General features: G+C 44.3%; 1 protein-coding gene across 19 annotated transcripts in view; it reads right to left on the reverse strand.

The window, feature by feature from the left end:
- Nucleotides 1–6,660: 6,660 nt before the first annotated feature.
- The window catches only part of MAST4 (microtubule associated serine/threonine kinase family member 4), a 536,231-nt gene continuing 521,701 nt past the window's right edge, over nt 6,661–21,190 (reverse strand). For all 19 annotated transcript variants that reach the window (XM_057494688.1, XM_057494684.1, XM_036887943.2 and 16 more), the window contains 3 exons: nt 15,549–15,685; nt 13,404–13,585; nt 6,661–13,042 (listed from right to left, as the gene is read on the reverse strand). In XM_057494688.1, the coding sequence (XP_057350671.1) occupies nt 9,165–13,042; nt 13,404–13,585; nt 15,549–15,685 (4,197 nt within the window). In that variant the 3' untranslated portion in view covers nt 6,661–9,164. The remainder of the gene's footprint in view (nt 13,043–13,403; nt 13,586–15,548; nt 15,686–21,190) is intronic.

The raw sequence follows: 21,190 nt of genomic DNA on the forward strand, positions 1-21,190 counted from the left end.
ATTAGCATGCACATTATCTCAGCTGTACTCAAAGTGTCCATTTCCTTCCCCTTTACTTTCTGGAAGCAGCGAGATGTGTCCATGATTTTACAGCTAGTTCTCCCAACCTCAGCTAACTCCCAACTCCTGGGCTTAAAGGCATACTTCCCTTTAAAGCTAATAGAGGAGGCAGAGCTGATTGGGTAGCAAATCTTCCTGAGGCATAGGTGGTCTGGGCCTGGTGAGAGAGGCCAAGCAGAGCACTGCTTTGCTAATGCAATATCACAATCGGCTGCTCTGACTATCTGGCAAGTGTTTGGGAAAACAGGTGCTGAGGAAGGGTGTTTTCCTCAGCTTTCCTGGGGGAGCTCTGGTGAGGCAGTCCTGTAGGGATGTGTGTTAAAGAAGAACGAATGTGCCTGGACGTGTGAGGACATTGGGACATACCCCATCCCCACCTTGATTCCTTCCCTGCACCTAGGATGGTGGGGCAGCATTCTGAGGTGGCCAAGCTGAGCCACTGCCGGGTTGGTACTGGCCTTGAGTCTGGCAGTGACCAAGGACTTTTCTGGTAGACTTTTGGTCTCAGAAGGGACTGGATGCCGATATGGGCAAGGCTGCCTTGGCCAGGCTCCCTAGGTGTGCAGAGCAAGGGGCTGCCTGTGCTGTAATGGGAGAATCCCCTTGTTACAGGAAAACAAAGGCAGAATCGGTTTAGAAAACTCAGATGGCCCACCGTCCCAGTCAGAGGAGCAACCCCTGGGGGCCCCACCAACGCATGCTGCCCACCCTGCCCAGGAGCCATTCACCTTTGGGAATTCAAGCAGGAATGTGGCAGGACACATATTTTGCTTTGCTGATTTTTGCTCATTTGCTTGCAGCAAATTAGATGATCAGCTGTGGAAACTCTGGGAGATATTCCTGGCGATGACCATGGGGAGGCAAAACCCATGCTCACTGGTCTCTTCCTTCCCTCCCTCGTCTCTCTGCTATTCTCCCTTTCCGGCGAGGTTTCTTCCTTTACTTCTCTCCTTTTCTCTTCCTCTGCTTCTGTGCTTCTCTCCATCATTACTTACTTCATGCTTTCCTTCCTTCCTTCCTTCATATCACAGAACATAGAAGCCCATCCCTAAAAATTCAGTCTAAGCACCAACCCACAGAGTTCTTGGGTATTCTAGCATATTTAAGCTCTTCCTTGACTTAAGGATTTAAGCTTCAGAAAGGAAATACTAATTGCTGACCTACCACTTCATAGCCACACTGTCCTTCATAGCATTTAATGTGTAACTTGGAAAAACAAAAAAAGCATTCTATAGAATATCTCTGATGCAGATTCTACTACAAGAAAGACTATAGGGTCCTAAGTCCCAGCAAAATGCAATTGCCCATCTTGCTTTATCAGGCATGTGCCCCTTCCATGTCACACAACTTGCTACTCCATAACTGCACATTGATCTAAGGCTTTGTGACAGCTACTGTTTTAACCAACAGTAAATTCACCCTACAAAGTCAGAAAGGGAGCCTTTTGATGGCTGCTGTCAATTTTATTGCTTTGTAGTTACTAGGATAGAATCTGCAGACATGGTGTGTTTATTGGTTTTATGTATCACATGTTGTTGCTGCTCTGACAAGCTACTCCTATAAAAATGTGTTATTATTGCATGTTGTAGCTCCATGAGCTGACCCTGCATTTCAAAGTGTACTGAAGCAAATAGCATTGAAGTCCATAAAAGCTGACTGGCCTCCATCACTGAGGACTCTGTGCGTGAGCTGCAACTCCCACAGTCGGGGAGCAAATTATACCTCTGCCCAGCACCAGCAGCCATCACTGCTAACTGAACACAGCACAGACCAAAACCCAGGCATTACCTGTAAAATTCCAAGACAGGAAACTGTCATATCCTTTTTACTTGTCCAATTCCCCAATAAGAGTTATTTACAATTTTGAAGTTTACAAAACAGTATGAAATAAGTGGCTTTTTTAATGTTTTTGTGTATCATTAGTTAGAGGGGTATAGCTGACATCGTTTTTTATCTGCCTAGAATGCAAAAGAGTAAATTTACTTGAATAACAGCAAGAGAGGATGTGGTTTGTTCTAAGCAAGTTATGACTGGGGGCTCTCCATGTTGGTCTAGAATTGATTGCCTGATATGTTAAGAAGTAGTCATCTAATATGAAGGGGGTTAGCTTGAAGGCTGCAGAGTAATGGCCAGGCCCTGTGTCCCAGAGCTCCCAGGTACCAGCTCATCACCAGAATCACCCAGGGGCTCTCTATGAAACAGGCACCTGTGCTCCACTCAATACTGGGGTTCTGTTAGATGAGAGCTGTCCCTGGGCATTCAGCCTAATGATTTCATGTAAAACCCTTCCCTAATCTTAATTAAATCAACTAATAGTAGTAGCACGCGTTAGGCTTCATGAGTCAAATGAACTAAAGAACTGCTCCTATCCTGTAAGAGGAAATTTCTGAGGAAAAGGGGAAGAAAGGGCTATGGAGCCTTCAAATCCAAGTGTGAGGTATCCTAGGCAGGCAGCCTGAGAGTCTCTTTGCCAACACTGCCAAGTCACAGGGTCTGCCCCTAAACTACCCCCTCCCATCCATCCCTACCCACTCCATCCCAGCTATTTACAATTTGAAATCATTTATTGAGCATTATCAGTCTTGGAATAAAGGAAACAACTAATCTACAAGTTATTGCTCAGGAAAAGCCAGTGAACTTCACTGACCATCCTCTTCTTATCTGCCCCACCCCTATGTTAGGTAATATTCTCTAAAAAACTGTTCATGACATGCCATTAGGTCATGCCAAGGTGAACAGAGGAGGGCGGCCACCAGAGCTTCCATCCATCTCCTCCTTCTCCTTCATGTTGCTCCATGGGCTTTCTAAACAGCTTGGGTCTCCCTTTTTTCTTTCTCCCATTCCTGGAAAAAAACCTAAGTATCCAATAATAGATAAATGATTAAATAAATTCGGGGATGATCTTAACAAATGAAACATGCTGTGTTCAGGGGTGGAATAACAACATAATAAACATGTTGGTTCTACTAGGAATTAACAAAATACAAGTCAAATGGGATAAAATTTTATATTTATTACACTGGTAAAAAGAGAAATCTGGGTAATAGCATAGATGGGATGCATGCACTGCATATGGTTGCAGACTGGTGCCGCCATTCTAGGACTATGTGGCAATAATTAGTCAAGTTAAATATGTGGGTCACAAATTCTTCTCTGGGCATATCTCCCAAGAAAGTTTTACATCTCCACAATGATATTCAATGCAGCATTATTTATTGAGGGGCAAGTTCAAAGCACTTTGAGTGTTCATCACTAGGAAAATGGGTAGGCAAAATGTGGAAGACTCCTACTATCCTACCACGCGGTATTATACAGTAGTTAGAAGCGATGAATTAGATACAGCCAAGCAATATAGTCAAGTCTCAAATACATAGTGTAAGAGGTCACCAAGAGGAGGTGACCACCAGTTGACCTAAAGCTAGATCCTGGCAATGGGAGGCTCCTCAGCCCCCACCGACACATCCTTGGGCTGTATGCTCTTCAATGGGAGCCATTTTTACTGATGGAGCCTTGAGATAGGAAGGTGCTATTGAGACCATCTGGGCTGAATACATGACTGAATCCAGTTAAGGCCTTTCTACAATTTTTAAGATTCTTGTGGGCAGATATGGAGATCTCATCCTACAACACCCAAAATAAGCCACATACGTTAAGTTCCCCTGCTTATTAAAACTGCCACCTACCCATCTGGAGTGGTCTGCCTCTTTCTTTGGTCTCTCCTTGCCCTCTGTGCGGTGGGGCCAGTTTGCAGCCAATATATATAGGGCTTGATAGAAAAAAAATCCAAAATGGCATATTAACATGATCATTTTTATAAATTAAAAATAACATGCATACAAAACAATGATACCTGTACTTCCTAAGAACACAAAAAGATAAACCATTAACACAGTTGTCCATGGGGCAGGAGGGGAGATGAAAGGGAGTGTAGGATAAATTAAACGAACCTGGGCATGAGCCAAGGTTGGTTTGCCAAGAACTGAAGAACAGGATGACCTTGATCATCTGCACCTGAGGTTCTGTCCTGCATGCACACACGAGAATATGGCCTGTCCATAAAATGAAGTGCCATGTGGCCGTTACAAATATTGCAGAAGAACATTTATAGGTATTTCAATATATTTATGATTTAACACTAAGCAGAAGTGCAGGTTACCAAACATCATGCCCACTGTTGTTTCAGTTTTTTTTTGAAAAATAAAAAATTGACTTAGAGAATGACAGAGTAGCTGGTGGGGTTGCAGTGATGCAAACACTTTTCATCTTGCTTTTCTGTATTTCTAGTTTGTCTTCCATGACCATGTATTGTGCAACAAAGAACAAGTGAAGGTTTTTTTTTAAAGACTTAATTTTGTTTGTTTTTACAAAGGTACAAGAGTCATAAAGAGGTCATTGGTTGTAAGAATTCACAGGTGCTGAAAAAGGCAGCAGCCTTTTTCTAAGGCTTTGTGTTTTCAAGTGCAAATGGTCAAGCCCAAGTGTTAGGGGTTGCTCTTTGCTTTCCCTTAAGACAGAGGGAGTGATAGTCGTTCTAAGGATCCCCACCGGCATGGGGCAGCAGGCTGAGGAGCCACCGGCACTCCCACCCCGGGGTGGCACCGCACTGATGGATGCGGGTGGGAGTTTTAGGACCTGCCCTCAGTCCTGACAAAAGTAAGTCTGTCTCTAGCCCAGAAAAGTCCCTTTCAGCACAGTGCTGTTTAACAGTGTATGTATTCCAAAGGGACAGAACTTTCAGGCAAAGGGTTTTTATTTAGACAGTTTAGGACTGGAGGATATGGTGATGCCAGCCTGACATATGAAGACTTGGTAGCTGCAACATGCTTGCTTCAGGCCTTGCAAACATTTTTATTCTTTACCTCCCGGCTGCTGACAGCCATCTCTGGGCAGTGGTGAATTGAACAGCAGGTGTATATTTCTTAGAGACTCTCAGTTTTACAGTATCAACAGACTCTTTGTGTAAAGTTGTGGGGGTGATAACTGGTAACCATATGCAGCACATCTTCCTCTTCCCCAAGTTTTAACAGACTTAACTAGCATGTCCCGGAGAGTACAGGGACCTTCAGTCTTGGGAGCAGAGTCCCTTTTTGAAGGGCTTGCCTGCACCCAAGTATTGGGACTGAGAGCCCCACAGGCAGCGTGGGTTGCTATAAGACACGACAATCTTGTCTTTTGGAATGCACAGTCCCCAAAATGAGGGAAATGCTGCGGCATGTTTTTCTATGAGGACCGGTGCTAATAACTCCAGTCCAGGGACTGAGATGTCTGAACTGTCAGAGAACTTGAACCTGGGCCAGAATGGTTAACTTCCAATATGCAAAAAGTAATGAAATTGAGGTTCAACAGAGCTGTGGTCATTTCTGGTTTTCCTAGGTATATGAGATGTGTAAAATATTAATGGGTAGGGAATAGAAAGAGAGGAGTAACACAAAATGATTGCTTTGAGGAATGACTTAAAACCAGTACGAAGGAAATTAAATTTAGAGAACTGTCCTACCATTGAGTTCCTTAATGCCTGGCCTATATTAAGGGAAGCAAATTTCCATAGCTAATGTAGTTACACTTTTTCATCTTACATGTGTTGTGAACCAAAAATGCTAAATGGGAAATTGCCCACTGATTAATTAGAACTAATAAAGTAGCTCTATTACAGAGAACGATTAGCTTCCTTGGCTTATGGTTTCCCACCAATCATCAATTTGTAGTTTTGCACCAAATGATTTCTCTGCTTGTAAATAAAATAAAGAGAAAATGAGGTGGCTAAGATCATTCAGAGGAGACTGGATCTGAATTCAGTTACATGATACCTGTTAGTTTAGAAAGGTCAAGAGCTTTAGAATCAGAAAAATCAGGATTCTAATCCAAGCTCTCTTTACAGGGTGTGTGTTAAGCAAATTATATAGCCTGTCTGTGCCTGTTTCCTTACCTGTAAAATGGGGCCGCTACCACCATCCTGTTTGAAAACTGTGTTGGGGCTCAAATGAGATGGTAGATGACAAGCATCTTGCCCACCACTAAGCACATATATCTAGTAGGTAGACAATGTGAGTTAGGTTGCTTCTTTCCCTCCCGATGGCTTCAGTGGCTTTTAATTATGAGGAAGGAGAAAGGAGGAGAGGAAAAGAAAGATGAGAGGACGCCATGGTAACTGTGGGAGCAAAGCTCTGGGAGAACTGAAGGTGTCGTCAAGGAGAAGGGATTCCTTTTCTTGAAACTGCAGGGATGACAGAGGCCTGGCATAGAAACTCGTAGGTACCACAGGCAAGGAAGAAGATTGGTAGAAGACAAGGTGGCATAGAGAAAGTGGACTTGTCAGCTCAAGCCACTCTTGCTGTTAAAAAGCTGGTCAAAGAGCAACGCTAACTGGTGATGGATTTGCATGCAGAGGTCAGCACTTAAAATCTGTGCCTACCCTGAGCTGCTAGGAAAGACTTACCTTGAAGAGTGGAATACGTTTGTGTAAGTAAAGAAAAAAGACTAGCATACTATACTACTCAACAAAAAGCAATCTCCAAAACCTCCTGCTTCCCATAACACAGTCATATTCAGGAACGTTTGGGATGGGATGGATGTGTGCACGCAGGAAAAATTTATTAGTCATTATCTTTTCATGCTAAATTTTTATTTCAGTGTTATGCAACTGCATAAGTATAAATATTTGTTCAATATACAACAATTATAACATCCATAGGGAATATCTTAGAGAAAATAAGACCGCAAACACTTTATTGCACAGAGTCTAACAAACTTTAAGCTGGTAAATCTACAGCTGGGAGTACTACTACCAAGGAGCACATCTCACAATCACAAGAGACTGACCACAGAGAACACAGGAGGATTTCTACCAGCTGATTGTGGAGAGGTTTACAAAAACAAACAGGCATTACAGGAATGCAACCTTAAGTACTCTGTACTCATCCAAAATGCAAAAACATATTTGGCAAAAATGACAACACACTGTACAAAATATACATAAAAATATCATTTGTAAACAAGCAGCTAGTTGTGCTTTAAAGGAAACTGGACAGTTAACAAAGCAAAGGCTGTAAACCATGAACTACATCCCCAATAGACCTGTGGTGATGTCTGAGTGCAGAAGGAATGGGTTATGACAACCGCCAAACACAGATATGAATTATAAACGTTGAGACCACTTTTAAAACCCATTTAAGTTCATCTAAAATACTTGTTTCTCCTACAGTTTTACAAGACAGTGATGGGAGTGGCTAAAACTGCATGGAGAAGAAACATTAAAGGCAAAGAGGACACTCCTTTGTTGCCATTGCCAGTTTATTTTACAATGAAGGACAGCCAAGCGGTTGCTATGTTACGCCCTTGTTTTTGGAGCAGAATTTACAGCCTCGCTAAATGATTTACAATCCACAGGCTGTAATATGATGCTGTGCGTGGAGGAACAATTTTATAGCTGGAAGATACCAAGACATTCCCGAGGGAGTTTGGGTGCTGGATTAGTATTTAGTGGTAATTTTTTTCTCTTACAAAATAAAATAGAACAAAAATTCTGCTATGGATCCCAAGCACCTTATAAATACTTACCTGTGTGTCTTTTCTCTTAGTGCCTTAGTACTTATGTCTGTGAGTGCAGTCTTACAATACAAAACAAGTCACCAGGAAAATGCCAACAGAAACAAACAAAAAACCCCCCCGCAGCACTAAAATGATTTGACAAATTCTACATATTCCATGGTATACAACATTTAAATAAGGCTTAGCAAAAGTAAAAAGGACAGTCACATTCAAGCACCAAATAGCTCCAGTAAGTCTTTTTTGTTACAAAAATGCTGCTCTTTATTAATATTTTTTCTTTGCATACAAATAAAGAGATCATGTTATGAAATGTACGGAGCTACTTGATGCATCAGAAATGAATGTGAAACCCAGGAACTTGCTAAAAACAGCAAGCTTCATCTACAACATAAGGCCCCAGCTATGTATTAAAATGTATCTGATGTCCTGATTATTCCTTAATATATATGCTATGATGCCAAAATCCACCCCCACTTCCTCAGAAAAGCAAATTTAAAACTTCTTCCAATGCCTGATGCTTATTACTCAACCTAAGTACTAGTGGATTTGTGTGCAGCCAGTAATTTTCCTTTGCATTCAAGAGCAGGGCTGGTGCAGGACTACTACAAAATGTGTGCTTCTTGGACTAGTGACTCATAGCATAAAGGCCTGAGCTTAAGAGCATGAAAAGAAGGGAAAGCAAGAGAACAGAAATGAAACGACATGTGTTTATAGCCCCCGCTAAACCTAGGGTGAACACCTGACATACACACCCATGGGCAAGGACAGCTAGCCTTTCAGACAGCTGGACCCAGGATCAAAATGTCCATTAGAATCACTCAAATGCAAACGGCTAGCTCCATTTGTTCGGCCATTACTAATGAAAGGGGAATTCCAAATGCAGCGATTAGAGTAGCTCTTGCTTTAAGAGCTGGAAATACAGGTAGCCAGATATAGTACTATCAAAATCTTGTTTAAAAATACACATAAAACCTCACCATCTACTGTATTCAGGGCTTTCTTTCAGCTTTAACTCTATGTATAATGTTTTAACTTAGAAAAACGTAGCCTTGAAATATTCCCTTAAACCACGGACCAAAACATGTGGGTAGATGTGTATATATACGGATATGGGTGTATCCGTACTTTCACATACACCCAGTTTTAACCATTTTGCTTCATTACTACATTATGGTAAGTGGTAAAGCAAAAATCTTACTAAAAAAAAAAGCTGTAGTAAATGACACCATCAGCAGCAAAGTATAGACTCTACATCCCAAACCAAACACATTGCTAGGTATTTACAGAGACAATCTTTTTCCTCAATGACCCTCAACAGCAAAGATTTTTTTCTTTTTGTACAAACACTATCTGGTAACAGTTTTACCGGTTACAATTGGGAAGGCATTTGGAAGAAGGTCCCCTCTTTCTGGCTCTTCCTTTTCTCTCCCTTCATCTGTGAGGCTCCAGGCTCTGACTGGCGGCCAGTCCCACACAATGCTGGTTTCAGAAGGTAGTCAAGACTCAGTTACACATTCAGGTCGTGTCTCCCCAGTCCCGCCCTGGGGCCTGCCCCATTACAAGGCCTTTTTGTGAGGGCTGCTCCGCCAACTCTCTTTGCCCCGCCTCTGCCGGACCACAGAGTCTTTCTCGGAAGGCAGAGCGACCGGACGGTCCCCATTTGGAGCAGGGGATGGCTTGGTCACCTCTCTGCCCACATTCTGCTTCCTAGTCTGAGGTGGCTGGCCTAGAGCAGGTTCTTTCCCTTTGGCTTCTCCTAGGGTGGCAGTTACTGAGAGGGCCCTGTCCTGGAGGCCAGAGCCCCCCCCCACATTTGGGCTGGGCTGGTGTAGCTCCAGAGTGAGGGTGGAGCTCCGAAAGGACGGCAAGGAGTCACTCTTTGTCATCTGGGTTCTGCCTTCTCCCCCAGGCAGGGCCTTCCTATGGTCCCTGCAGCTGGAGGCTGTGGGCTCAGCTGCGGCCCCATTGGTCTTGGCAGAAGAGGTGCTGTTGCTGGTTGTAGAGGCCTCCTGCACTCCTGGTCTGGCCCCAGGAAAGCTAGAGGAGCAGCTCAGAGGCTTCTCCGGGAGGTCAGGGGAGCGGAAAGAACTCTGCCCAGTGGCTGAGGGGGACCGCTTCATGCTGCTGGGCTTGCCTGCCTCAGTCAGTGGCTTCTGGGGACTGAGCCCTTTCCCCTTGGCCTCTGGCAGCCCTTTCCCGGTCGTTGCCGGCCTCTCTGTGCCTTTCAGCCTGGCCTCCCCGGGTGCTAGGGACAGGGTGGCCTCCAGCTTCCCGCTGTCTGCTGGAACATAAAGTGCTTCTGTGCATTTCTTCCCCTCCGACTTCCTGTCTGTGATGCTGGCCTGCAGACTTGGGCTCTTGTCTGTCTGTTTGCACAGAGGGGGGCAATCTCTCACAGTGGACGGTTTGGGGTGCTTTGGAGACAGATTTTGTTTTTCATTGACAGTGGGAAGTTTCTGGTCTACCAACTCACTAAGCCCTGGGTGTCCTTGCCGTGGCAGATGGACAGGCTTCTCCACCATCTCGGGGGGATGCTCCCCACTGGTGGGTTTCAACTTGGTGTCTAAAGGACCCCCTTCATTGTGCAGTGGGGCTGACACATTGCTAGCTGTGTTCTGGGAGCCTGAGAGGGCGGGGAGCATGTCCAATACACCCTTATTGCTGCCTTTTCCCTCTCGGCTGGGGCCACTGGGGGGCTGAGGAACAGGCTCTTTGCCCACTGCAGCCCCAATGCTCGGCTTCTGGGAGGAGAGGGGCCGGTCTGGGTGCTTAGACTTTGGAGGGCCTGGGTCAGGGCCAGGCCTAGGCTTCTGGCTGCTGCTTTCACTGTGCACAGCAGCAGGCTTAGGAGGGCCCTGGAGGCCCAGGCTGGGTTCTGCGGGACAAGGAGGCTTGCCTCCCTGCTCTCTGCCTGAAGTCGGGCTTGGTGAACTGCAATGCTGCCAAGCAGCCAGGCCAGGCAGTTCTTTGGTGATTGATGGGGACTGAGAGATACTGCTGAGATGCTTCTGTAGAGGCTGGTCCTTCCTTTCTGCTTCCTTGGGACTGTCTTTCTGCAGAGGTGGGAAACTGGAGAGCAGGTCATCCTTCCCACTCTCAGTGCCAGGTGCCTGCAGAGATGGCCCAGCAGGGGCTTCCGGCTTGGGTTCTATTCCCCTTCTTCCCCTGCCCGGCTCCCTCTCACAAGGAGTCTGGGCTGAGCTTAAAGAGGAGTCCCCTCTGGCCGGTGGCCTCCGCTCATCTCGGCCATCTTTGTGGCCTGTTTTCCCACAAGGCCCCCACACTTTCTCCATGGCCTGGGTCTGTGCGCAGAAGTCTGGGTGGGCCCTTCCCACAGAGGGGAGACCTTTGGAGGTGTCGCTGGTTTTAGCAGCATCTGGAAGACATAGCTCCAAGGAAGGGTCTCTGCGGACATCAGCGCTTGCAGCAGACCGCTCACTTCTGGCTGTGGGAAGGCCCCTTTCCAACGATTCTCTCATGTTTGGCTTCTCCGGGGTAGGGGTACCTCCAGGTGGCAGCGTGCTGCATGGCCTGGATCCGTCAGCACAGTGTAGGCTCTGCCCCAGAAAGGGGAGGAGCTTCATGTCGCGGCTGCAGTCGCGCTGCCTGCTGGGGCCGCCCTCTCTCTGCGGCCGGTTGCTTTCCATGCTGGCCACCGGGCTCCCGGCAGCGTGGGAAACTGTCCTGTCCCGTGTTAGCTCTGGGGCAGGCAGGGGAGCCGCTGGTGGCCTCTGGAGCCCCTGGCTGGGTGGTGGGAAGCGAGGCTCAAGCAAGTAGGATTTATTCATCTTGAAGTTGGCAGGGGAAGGCTCCCTTTGACCCACAGTTTCACCCTTCTTCCCCCCACCGCTGGGGAGAGCCGGTGGCACAGAGGGCCTCACTTCACAGCCTGGGCTGGGGCTCAGTGCAGGCTCTGGGGAAGGCAGCTCTGTCTTGGAGGCCTGAGGCCCAGACAAGAGAGCAATGTCCAGAGTGCCCTCAATTGGCTTCAGGCACGACACAGACCTACCGTCCAGCTTATATTCAGAGGAGCTTTTCCGGACAGGTGATTCAGGAGCAACCAGGCTTGGCTTCTCTGCTCCACTGTCTACCCGGCCAGCCAAGGCCTTGATGGGGACAAAAGAGATGGCACTAATCTGAGCTGCATGGGCACTGTTGATGAATGATCGGCTCTCAGAGGCTGGTGGGGCTTCCTGCTGCCCAGCCACAGGCCGGACTGGGTTCCCTGGCAGGCATTCATGGGCACTAGACGTCATCTTGGGCTTGAGCGCAGGGCAGAGGTTATCATCTTTCTCTTCAAGTGACACTTTCTTTCGGAGGTAATCAAGGTTGGCCAGCTTGCTGTCTAACTTCTCACAGCGGAGACACTCCTTGGCCTGGGAGGCCTTTTCTTTGTTCTCGCCCTTCCCGGGGGAGGATCTGTCTGTGGGGTGACACAGACTTTCTTGGAGGGCACTGGGAGCAGAGGCCCGTTTGAAATCACAGGTGCCCCGGCTGTGATCCCTCGGTGCCAGGCCACAGCCAGCGGCTGCCCTATCCCCGGTTCCACCCTCACTGGCCCGCACGCTGGCCTGCTTGTGAAGCGTGCCCTTCAGCAGGCTGCCCAGGGCCTGGGCCTCCTGCAGAGCTGCTTTGTTTTCAAAATGGCTTGACCTTTCTAAAGCCTTTGGATATATTTTCTTCTCTCTCTCTTCAAGCCTGAAAGCAGAGAAGTTTTCCAAATCACTACCAAGTCCATGGGATTTCTGTTGGGATTCCTGTTTCTCCGGGAAGCCATCTGGTTTCTTCACCACCACCTTAGCCTTCAGCTTCTCTCGGTCCAGGTCGTCCACGGACTCCTGCCTTCCCAGCTTCCGGGAGACGGGGCGTTTCAGGCAGCCCTGTTCCACCGGCCTGGCCCGGCTGAGCGAAGGCGCGTCACACACGTTCTCCTCCAGGCTCTGCAACGTCACTTCCCGCTGGGACTGCTCCCGCTGCACCTCTTCCTGGGTCACCTCCAGGCTGTGCTTGCGGGAACACAGGTGCTTCTTGTCACTGCCATAGGACGGCGAGAGCTTCTCCTCCGACTGCACGCGCTTGAGCAGCGGGGACCGCGGGGGCTCTGCGCTCTTGGGCCTGACGATGTGTCTGACGATGGTGGGAGGCGAGTGCATTTTGCTGGGAAAGGCTTGCGCGATCTTGGAATTGCCAAGTGAGTGTCCCAACAGAGGTGAAGGTGACCGCTGAGGGGAAGTGGGCTGAGGAGTTGGAGAGGGTGTGCGGGCCAACGGGGAGAGCGGGATGCTGCCCGCTGACTTACGCCTTCCAGACCGGTATCGCTGTCCGCTGAGTTTGGGGGCCAGACCATGGAGGGTGCTGGGCCGGACGTGTCCTGAGCCTGCTGGGGAATTGGGGGCACTAGAACTTGGGGAGCTGCTCTGGGAGGAGTTAGTACCTGTGGGTGGGAAAGAGAAAACAGAATGTTGTGAGCAACGGCCTTCCCTTGACTTCCAGCCCAGACTGTCTTGGGTGAGGTCAGGTAAAGGTCAGCTAATTGTCCCTGCATCTAACACCAATGAGTCAGCACTTGGCAGATAAACTTCTCCCACACTGAGGTTTAACCCAATGCTTCTTGTTTTACTTTAATGGTCCAAATAGCCATATCTTGTGACCTCCCTGTAAGTCCTGTTCTCTATCATTTACATCTTCAACTTTGTTTCCTTCAACTGGAATAAGGCTCCTGTCTTTCCGGATCCCAGGCGGTGACTGTGACCTCCTCTCAGCTCTCCTGCTGTCCAGCCCTGAGACTCACTCACCAGACGGGAAGTCGGGGGTGGAGCGATAGCTGGGCGTTGGGGATCGTGGAGACAAGCTGTGAGTGGGGGACCCCGGGAGGCTCTCCCCCGATGACAGGGACCGGTTCAGGCAGGAGAAACTTCGGCTGGTGTGGAGTAAGGGAGAAGGTTGCTTGGCTAGTTTTTTGAAAAGGGATCTCCTCCTAGAGTGAAAGAGGAGAAAATTGGTCAGAGTATGTTCAGAACAACTCCTGCCTCCCCCCGATCCCAGTGGGCTCATCCACACCTCTGTGCCAGAGACAGTAACATGATGGCAGATCTAATTAAAAAGGAAGACCCCATTTTTATATAAATTTTTTTTTTATGTTTTAGGAAGGAAGTCTTTGATAGAATACAATGGCAGCTCTCTTCTCTAAGTTCCAAACACATTAAGGAAAGTTAGGAAAATAAGAAAAATATAAAATATGTTAAACATATATTCATTTATTTATTTGTCAGGTTTATGAGAAGGGTGTTCTTTGCCTGAAGAAAGCTTCTGAATCCACATCCCCAGATACACTGATACAATTTAATTAAGAGATAATACAAATCAGCATCTTGGATATAGAATTCTTTAATGCTGATACATGCTTTATCTCTGAGGGGCAGTTTGCTGTGCTTATTCCATTGTGGACTTTTGAATATTCCTAATAACAATGTAGGCTGTACATTTACATTGGAAAATTGAGAAAGTTGAACTGATGCTTATCATATCAGCAGGGCCAGCGGACACCGTTCAGCAGCAGAAGCAAATGTGTATTTAGTGCTCAAAAAGCACAGCCTCAGATGGCTTAGAAGTGCAGGTGGGGGTACAGAGTTCCTTACGGCCAAGTGAGCATGACTCATCCCCACTGAGCATAAGCAAAGAGTTTAATGCTAACCCTTGAAACAGTGTGTTCTAATACGATTTAAAGCACAATCAAAATATACAGCACACATTAAAAGAAAGGATCTCAGAATTTGTGTGCGTATATAATTTTAATCAAAGTAATAAATATACCTGGGTTAAAGCGTCCAATATTTTTATAAAGTTATAATGAAAAATAACAACCACCCAACTCTGTCTTTTGCCCACTCCCCAGAGAAATCCCTTTCTACTCCTTTAGCTGTTTCTTCTCCCATTTGTCTGCATAGTGCTAATGTGCTTACACTTAACACTACTTTTTATTTGTTTGGTTTTAGAAAGTGTATGTTGATCTCCTACCATAGGCAATGAGAATTAAGCTCTTACAACTCCCTTCCCCCTGCTTACCAAATATACTTCCCTTTTCTATTCCTCTCAATAGAGCTAAAGCAAAGTTTTTGGTTAGAAAAAAGGCTGATATTCTCTTTATTTTGCATTATAAGTCTTGTTCACAGTTAGGCCACATAAAGCATAACTCCATTTCCTTTTTTCTGTAACTTTGTCCTTCCTGGAGTTAATAAGCATTCCTTTTCTCATATGCTTTTATTTCTACATTCTTATAAAAAATCCCCTTAATACAATCGGATACATCTGATCCACGCAGGTGAAGGAGGGATGCTGTGGCATTGTGTAGGGAGCACATCAGACAGAGGCCTGACGAGGAATGTCCTCACCAGGAACACATACCCAAATCTTACCAGTGTCTGCATGGAGCACAAAAAGATACTCATGGTACCCAGGCTGCAAACATGTAACCTGGTTAGATTTTCAGTCGGTAAACCAAGGCCCTTTCATTTCTAGACTTATTTGGATCCTTTAAGGATACAATTATTTTAGAATATCTGACATTTAAAAAATAGCAACTGTTTGTTGTTAGATAATGTACTGGACATTATCAAATGTGGATTTAATGCTAAAAACTGCCCAGAAGTCCAATTCCTCAAATCCAACTCAAACGTAATGAAGTCTAGAGGCTTAAGGAACAGCAAAGGGCTTTTCATGGTACTCACACATGAGAAAAAGGTTCTACAATATAACTGTGTAAATCTGTTCACTACAAAACATAATGCTGTTATGGACTTTAATATATAAGTGTATGTGAACCACAGCATATAATTTCTCACAGAAATACATCTTTCTCATATGTAAGCATTTAAATTAAGGAAAAACATTCCTCCAGCATGGGTATATACCAACCTCACAAAAATAGTGCTTCAACTAACCTTTCTAGACTTTCTTTCTTCTTGGATTTCTTGCTCCGCCTCACCATCCGGCTCTTATAGCTGTTTCTCCTTGCTGGTCCTGTTTTGATGGATGTGTTTTCAAATGGGGTTGTAGTGATTGACACCTTATTTCCACTCTATAAAAGAAAATGGGGAGGTTTTAAAGGGAAATGCTGTGATGAAACAAGATGACAACAGAAATTGGAGATTCAAAGACAAATAACAATGCACAAGGATGGACATACAACAGGCCTTCCATTTTTCTCAACCCTTCAAGCAGTGAAGTCTGACAGAATACAAATGGGGCAGAAGGCAAAATGTGAGGTTTCTTTTTAAGAGGGTGGTCCCTGGACTCCACAATCTGCGTTCAAATTGGAGCCCTGTGACCAGAGCAGGTTGCTTCTCCTTCCTCTGCCTCAACCTCGTGTACTAATGGTGGGATCAGACCTGCCTCATAGTGGCTCATCTCAGGATCATGTAGGGCCATTGTAAAACCTTTAGCATGGAGTGTCACACATGGAAACGGCTCTATAAATAAGTTATCTTCATTCATGTGGATTAAGTATATATGTGCCCAAGGTCTGTCTGCTCATGGCTGATTTTTCTTTTTTCTTTTGTCCTTTTCTTCCTTTGACCTAGAAATCACAGAATAGCAATACTGAATGAGACTGGTATTTTTAATTATTTTAAAAGGTTCCTTTTCTAACACCATAAAACTTGCCTCCTCGTAGAGCTGGAAAGTTTATGCCAGTGAGTACGAAATGGCCTTTCTTTAACCAGGTCATGGCGGGTGAGGTAAATCCTGGTGGGTTTCTGGGCCCTTTCACTCTGCCCTGGGGCAGGCGCTTGCTGGGCAGGCCCCGGGGACAGACTTGAGAATGGAGACAGAAAGCAGGATGAGGGGTGGATGGGGCAGGTGGGCAGGACTAATCCCCCTCGCTACTCTATCAATAACCTCTTCTTCAATTTCTTAATAACCAAGGGGGAAACATGTCCTTTCAGAGTCACACATGGTCCTGACCACCTTGAAAAGACAAGAAGTATAAGGAAAAGGGCCTGTAAAAGACCTGTTCTTGGAAAACACCTACCAATTCCCTCTAAGTGGTAACAAGTGATGGGGAGTTAAGTATGGTGGGGACGGGGGACTGAAAAATTAGGGATTGACTGATTGAATGTTAGCATCTACTCCATCCCCCAACTCCCTGCTGCCAGCAATTTGGGAAATAATACATGCTGTTATAAAAAAATGGTCAAGTTTAAATAAAAAAAATAAAAGTCACTGGGAACCTACCACACAGATAACACTGGTAATATTTCAGTGTATTTCTTGCTGGTCTTTTTTCAGACATGTATAAATTATGCACATATGTAAGACATACTGTATAAATAATTTTAATCTTAATTACTCTAATATTTAGTTTTATGTTGTTTTTGTATTTCACATTATATTACTTTGAAGACTTTCCCTTCATCACTGAATATTCTTTAAGAATGTAATTTGTATTGGCTCTATGATAATATTCCATGAGATAGGTGAAACAAAATTCAGCTATTTCCCTATTATTGTTTTCTACTTTTCAATTCTTTTAAGAGTTGAAATAGCTATTTATAACCGTTGCCCTAACCTCTGACATTTTCCTTAGACAATGTAATTAGACCTATAACACAGAATCCAAGGGTCTACTGAACTTCTTAAAGACTCTCGGTACATATTGATATCCTATTTTCCAGAATGTTTTTTTTCCCATTTATAGTCTCACTAGCAGTATGCTATCTTACCACAGGCTTGTCAGAATTGCCAAGCCAATTTTATAGGAAAAAGTTATATCAAGTTTTAATCTTCATTTTTTGACTATTAGCAAGGCTGGATATTATCTCATTTATTTTGGTTGTTTGTATTTTTTAAGGAAATGATTTGTTCATGTGCTACATCCTATTTTGTATCAGAAAGTCTTAGTATTTTATTACTGAATTTAGAGTTCTTTTCATATTTAAGAACATACAATCCCATTACTACTGTCATAATTGTAAAAAAAATATTTTAGAGAAATGGGATTTGAACTTGAACAAGAGAAAAAAATTTTTTCATTCTGAAAGAATAAATTATATGTTCTATATGCAAATGCCAAAACTTTAAAATTAGCCTTTATCTGATAGTAGAGATTGGTATTCGATTTAGTCTAAATAAAATTCAGCTTGTAAGGGTGGAAGGCCTGCCAAGGTTGTTTGGAATGGGGTCTTCTTTTCAGACTGATGAGGCCTTGCTAAAATTTTAGTTTTTTTTCCTTTGTGCCTTAGGTGAAGGAAAAGGGCAGCAAATGTGGTTGGAGTTCACCTTTCACTGAAGTTTTTTCAATTCTTTCCCACATTCATATTCAGAGCAACACACAGTGCCACAATGATCACTGGGGCTATCCTACCCCATGAGCCACCTTGTGATGCCTGAGTCCAATTCTATTCTTTTTAACCTAATTCATGACTTTTAAATCATTATCTCTAAGAGGCACCTAGCATTGTAAATGCACATTTTGAGTATTAAAGCACTTTTCATGTATTCCCTTACTTTATTTTCACAACCAAGTCATAAGGGTTGTTAATTTTTCCCCCACAACCCTCTAAGGTGGGAAGGGATTGCTATCCTTGCATTAAAGATAAAGAAAATGGATTCAGAGACACTGAGATTCTTCTTTCCACAGGCACAGGGCCCAGGGGGAGAGGCCAAAGCTAGCTCTCATGCCCCTCACCCCACTGCTGGCTACTGATAGGCAAGGCACACCCTGATTCTCTCTCTCTTGCTCCTGGCACAGTACCTAGCTTGTACATCATGAGTGGTGTCACGTGAACCAGACACTGGATTGATATAAGGAATGAATGCTCAACGTACAGATTGTCAAGAAGAAACTGAAGAGATAGAACAATATCATAAACATTATATGACATAAAAACAGCATAAGTGTTTCTCATCAGAAAATTGTTATGACCAGGGCTTGCCAGATCAGAGCATATCACTCAGCTCTGTACAAATGTCCCCTTCCCCTACAAAAGCCAAACCCAGTTTTCCATTTCTTGTCTCGACATATGGCTGTTCCAGAGAACAGTTCACCTGACTTACGGAAATACAGCAAGATTACTTCCCTGAGAGGAAAAGCAGACACAAAAGATTCAGAGTGTGAATATTTGGTTGGAAGTATTAATGATTATGAAAATGGTTAAGTGACTGGAAAAATAACTTAAAATAGATGAGAATCGTGGAGCCTGCCACCTGGTGGATCCATCAGCTACAGCAAGTGCTGCCTGAACTTGGCACAGTGTGGCTTACTCAGTCAGGTTATCCTTGACAAATTCTTTTCAAGAAGGAGCGACTTCTTGTTAAAGAAATTCTGCGGCAATTGTTAAAAAATGACAAGGAAAAATGGGGGCATCAGACTGTTAAATGTTCAGTTAGTTCACTTTTACTTTAAACTACTCGTGCAATTAGTGCACAGTGGGAGGGAAATAGTGCACGTTAGCTGTACTGAATGCAAGAGCAGAACTCAGGCCAACCAGCCTCTTCTCTCAGGCTGGCTCCATGTTAGCTTATCGGTGGTCTTGGATATTTCACTGGGGTAAACTGAGATCCTATAATCCCATGGATCTGGGATACAAAGTGACTTTGTAAGTTAGTGCTTCCAAAGCAGGTTCACTTTTAAGTTGTGAAGGTAAATGAGACCAAATGTGAAGACATGAAACATAGAAAATGCTTACTATGTTCACAATATTGTATATGTTTCTAAACATAAACATAGATGTGTTTGTGAAGGATCTTCTACCTTTTCTAAGAGTGCCATGAGATTTTGTGAAGCAGTTTACAAGCATTACATATCATGTAACAGCATCCAAGAATATCAAAATAGAGCTACTACCCTGATATTCTGCCAGTGATGGCATGGAGGGGCCCAGCAGTGATACTAGCCACCTTGTACTTTGTCCAAGAATCACTGTTTAGATTTGGAATAAAGTTGCATGATTACACAGCTCACTGGGAAGATCAGTAAATCCTTTGTTTGTATCTTCTTTGTGTCATTACACTGGTTACTCCTCTTGAGGACTTCCTTTATGAGCCAGGGGGAGGAGCCTCTGCTAGGATCTGTGACAGAGCACACCAGCTTCCCATTACAGCCTGTTTACAAAACTTCAGAGATACAAGTTGACTAGATTCAGGGACAAAGGCACTCCGCAACCCGGTAACGACAAAATGCTTTAAGTGGACCATCTGAGTCTGCCAAGAGGCCTTACCAGAGACCTTTAGGAGAAATGTAAATTCAAATATCACAGAAGCAGAAAGAAAGGCTTTAAAATCCAGAATATGGTTTTAAAATCGTATTAAAATACTTTATAAATTATGAAAATGATAAAATATGTCTCAGCAAAAAAAGGCATATTTTCTAAAGATACATATATATATTTCAGTTTATTATTTCTTCTTCTGATTTTATGAGCAGATATATGGAACGATATCAAGATAGCTGTAGCTGAAACTATGCTACCTATAACATAATACTGTTACAAAGAAAGTGGAAGGCCAAACTTATGTGACCATTTAAGATCCCTTTGACTTTCTTTTAATTGCTGATGCCCAGATCTGGAAAAGCTCTAGTAGGATGAATAACAACTAAGAGAAGTTCACTTATAAAACAAAGATACTATCTAAAACAGGGTGAGATCCTAGAAAAGCTCAAGGAGCATTTTGAAGACAGCACCTCTGCCTACCTTTACAGTTCCTAACCAACTGGAAAGGCTTATTATATATTGGATATAGTAGACAGAGTGAAAAAAAATACCTAACTCCAGGTCCTTACAATGGGTGGCTCTATCCCTCCAGTGATCAATAGTATGCCATGGTGAGAAAGTTGCCTAGAGTTAGGGGGACAACTTGTAGGTACTGATGACAGCAAAGCATGGCCTCAATTCCCATGGGCTTTGAGCCCAAGAACCAAACGTCATTAATGCTGTGAATTTTACAATGGTGATATTTCCCTACAATCTGCTACTTCACAGTGAACCTCTGAATGCTATTACTATTCCTGGAACCTAGGACAGACCTTGACTCTTTTGAAGAATAAATGCAGTTGCCCTGGCTGCAGGATGATAAAGAAGGAAGGAGAAAAGTCATTTACCTGCACTTACTTTTGAAAGGTACTTCCCTGCAGTGCCTTCCAAATTCCTAATTTCTTTCAAGGTCCAGTTCAATGCCACCTGCCTGTGATCCCTCTCCCCATTCAGAATATTCTCTCCAAAAGTATGACATTCCTCCCTCTACTATAGCCCTCGCTAATCGAGTTGAACTGTATCTGTTTACATGCATCTCCTACATCTTCTGTACTCTTTGTGGGCAAGGACCTTAATTCCCCTGTACCAACATCTACTATGTACCTGCCTCAGAGCGAGTGCTCTAGAAATAGTCTGAATTTACATTATTCAAATGACTCTCAGTAGGCTGTTATGTGAGAGCTATGATTCTGTCTGGTAGCCCTGACATCCCCTCCCAGTCATCATGAAGCAAGAGGTCATCCATTAATCTGTTATTTGTAAAATAATCCACCAATTAAGAGACTGTATTTCTGATCACAAATAGTCTTCTTTTCTGAAAAAAATCAAAATCA

The sequence above is a fragment of the Manis pentadactyla genome, chromosome 2, assembly GCF_030020395.1.
Source record: "Manis pentadactyla isolate mManPen7 chromosome 2, mManPen7.hap1, whole genome shotgun sequence".
Taxonomy (NCBI): Eukaryota; Metazoa; Chordata; class Mammalia; order Pholidota; family Manidae; genus Manis; species Manis pentadactyla.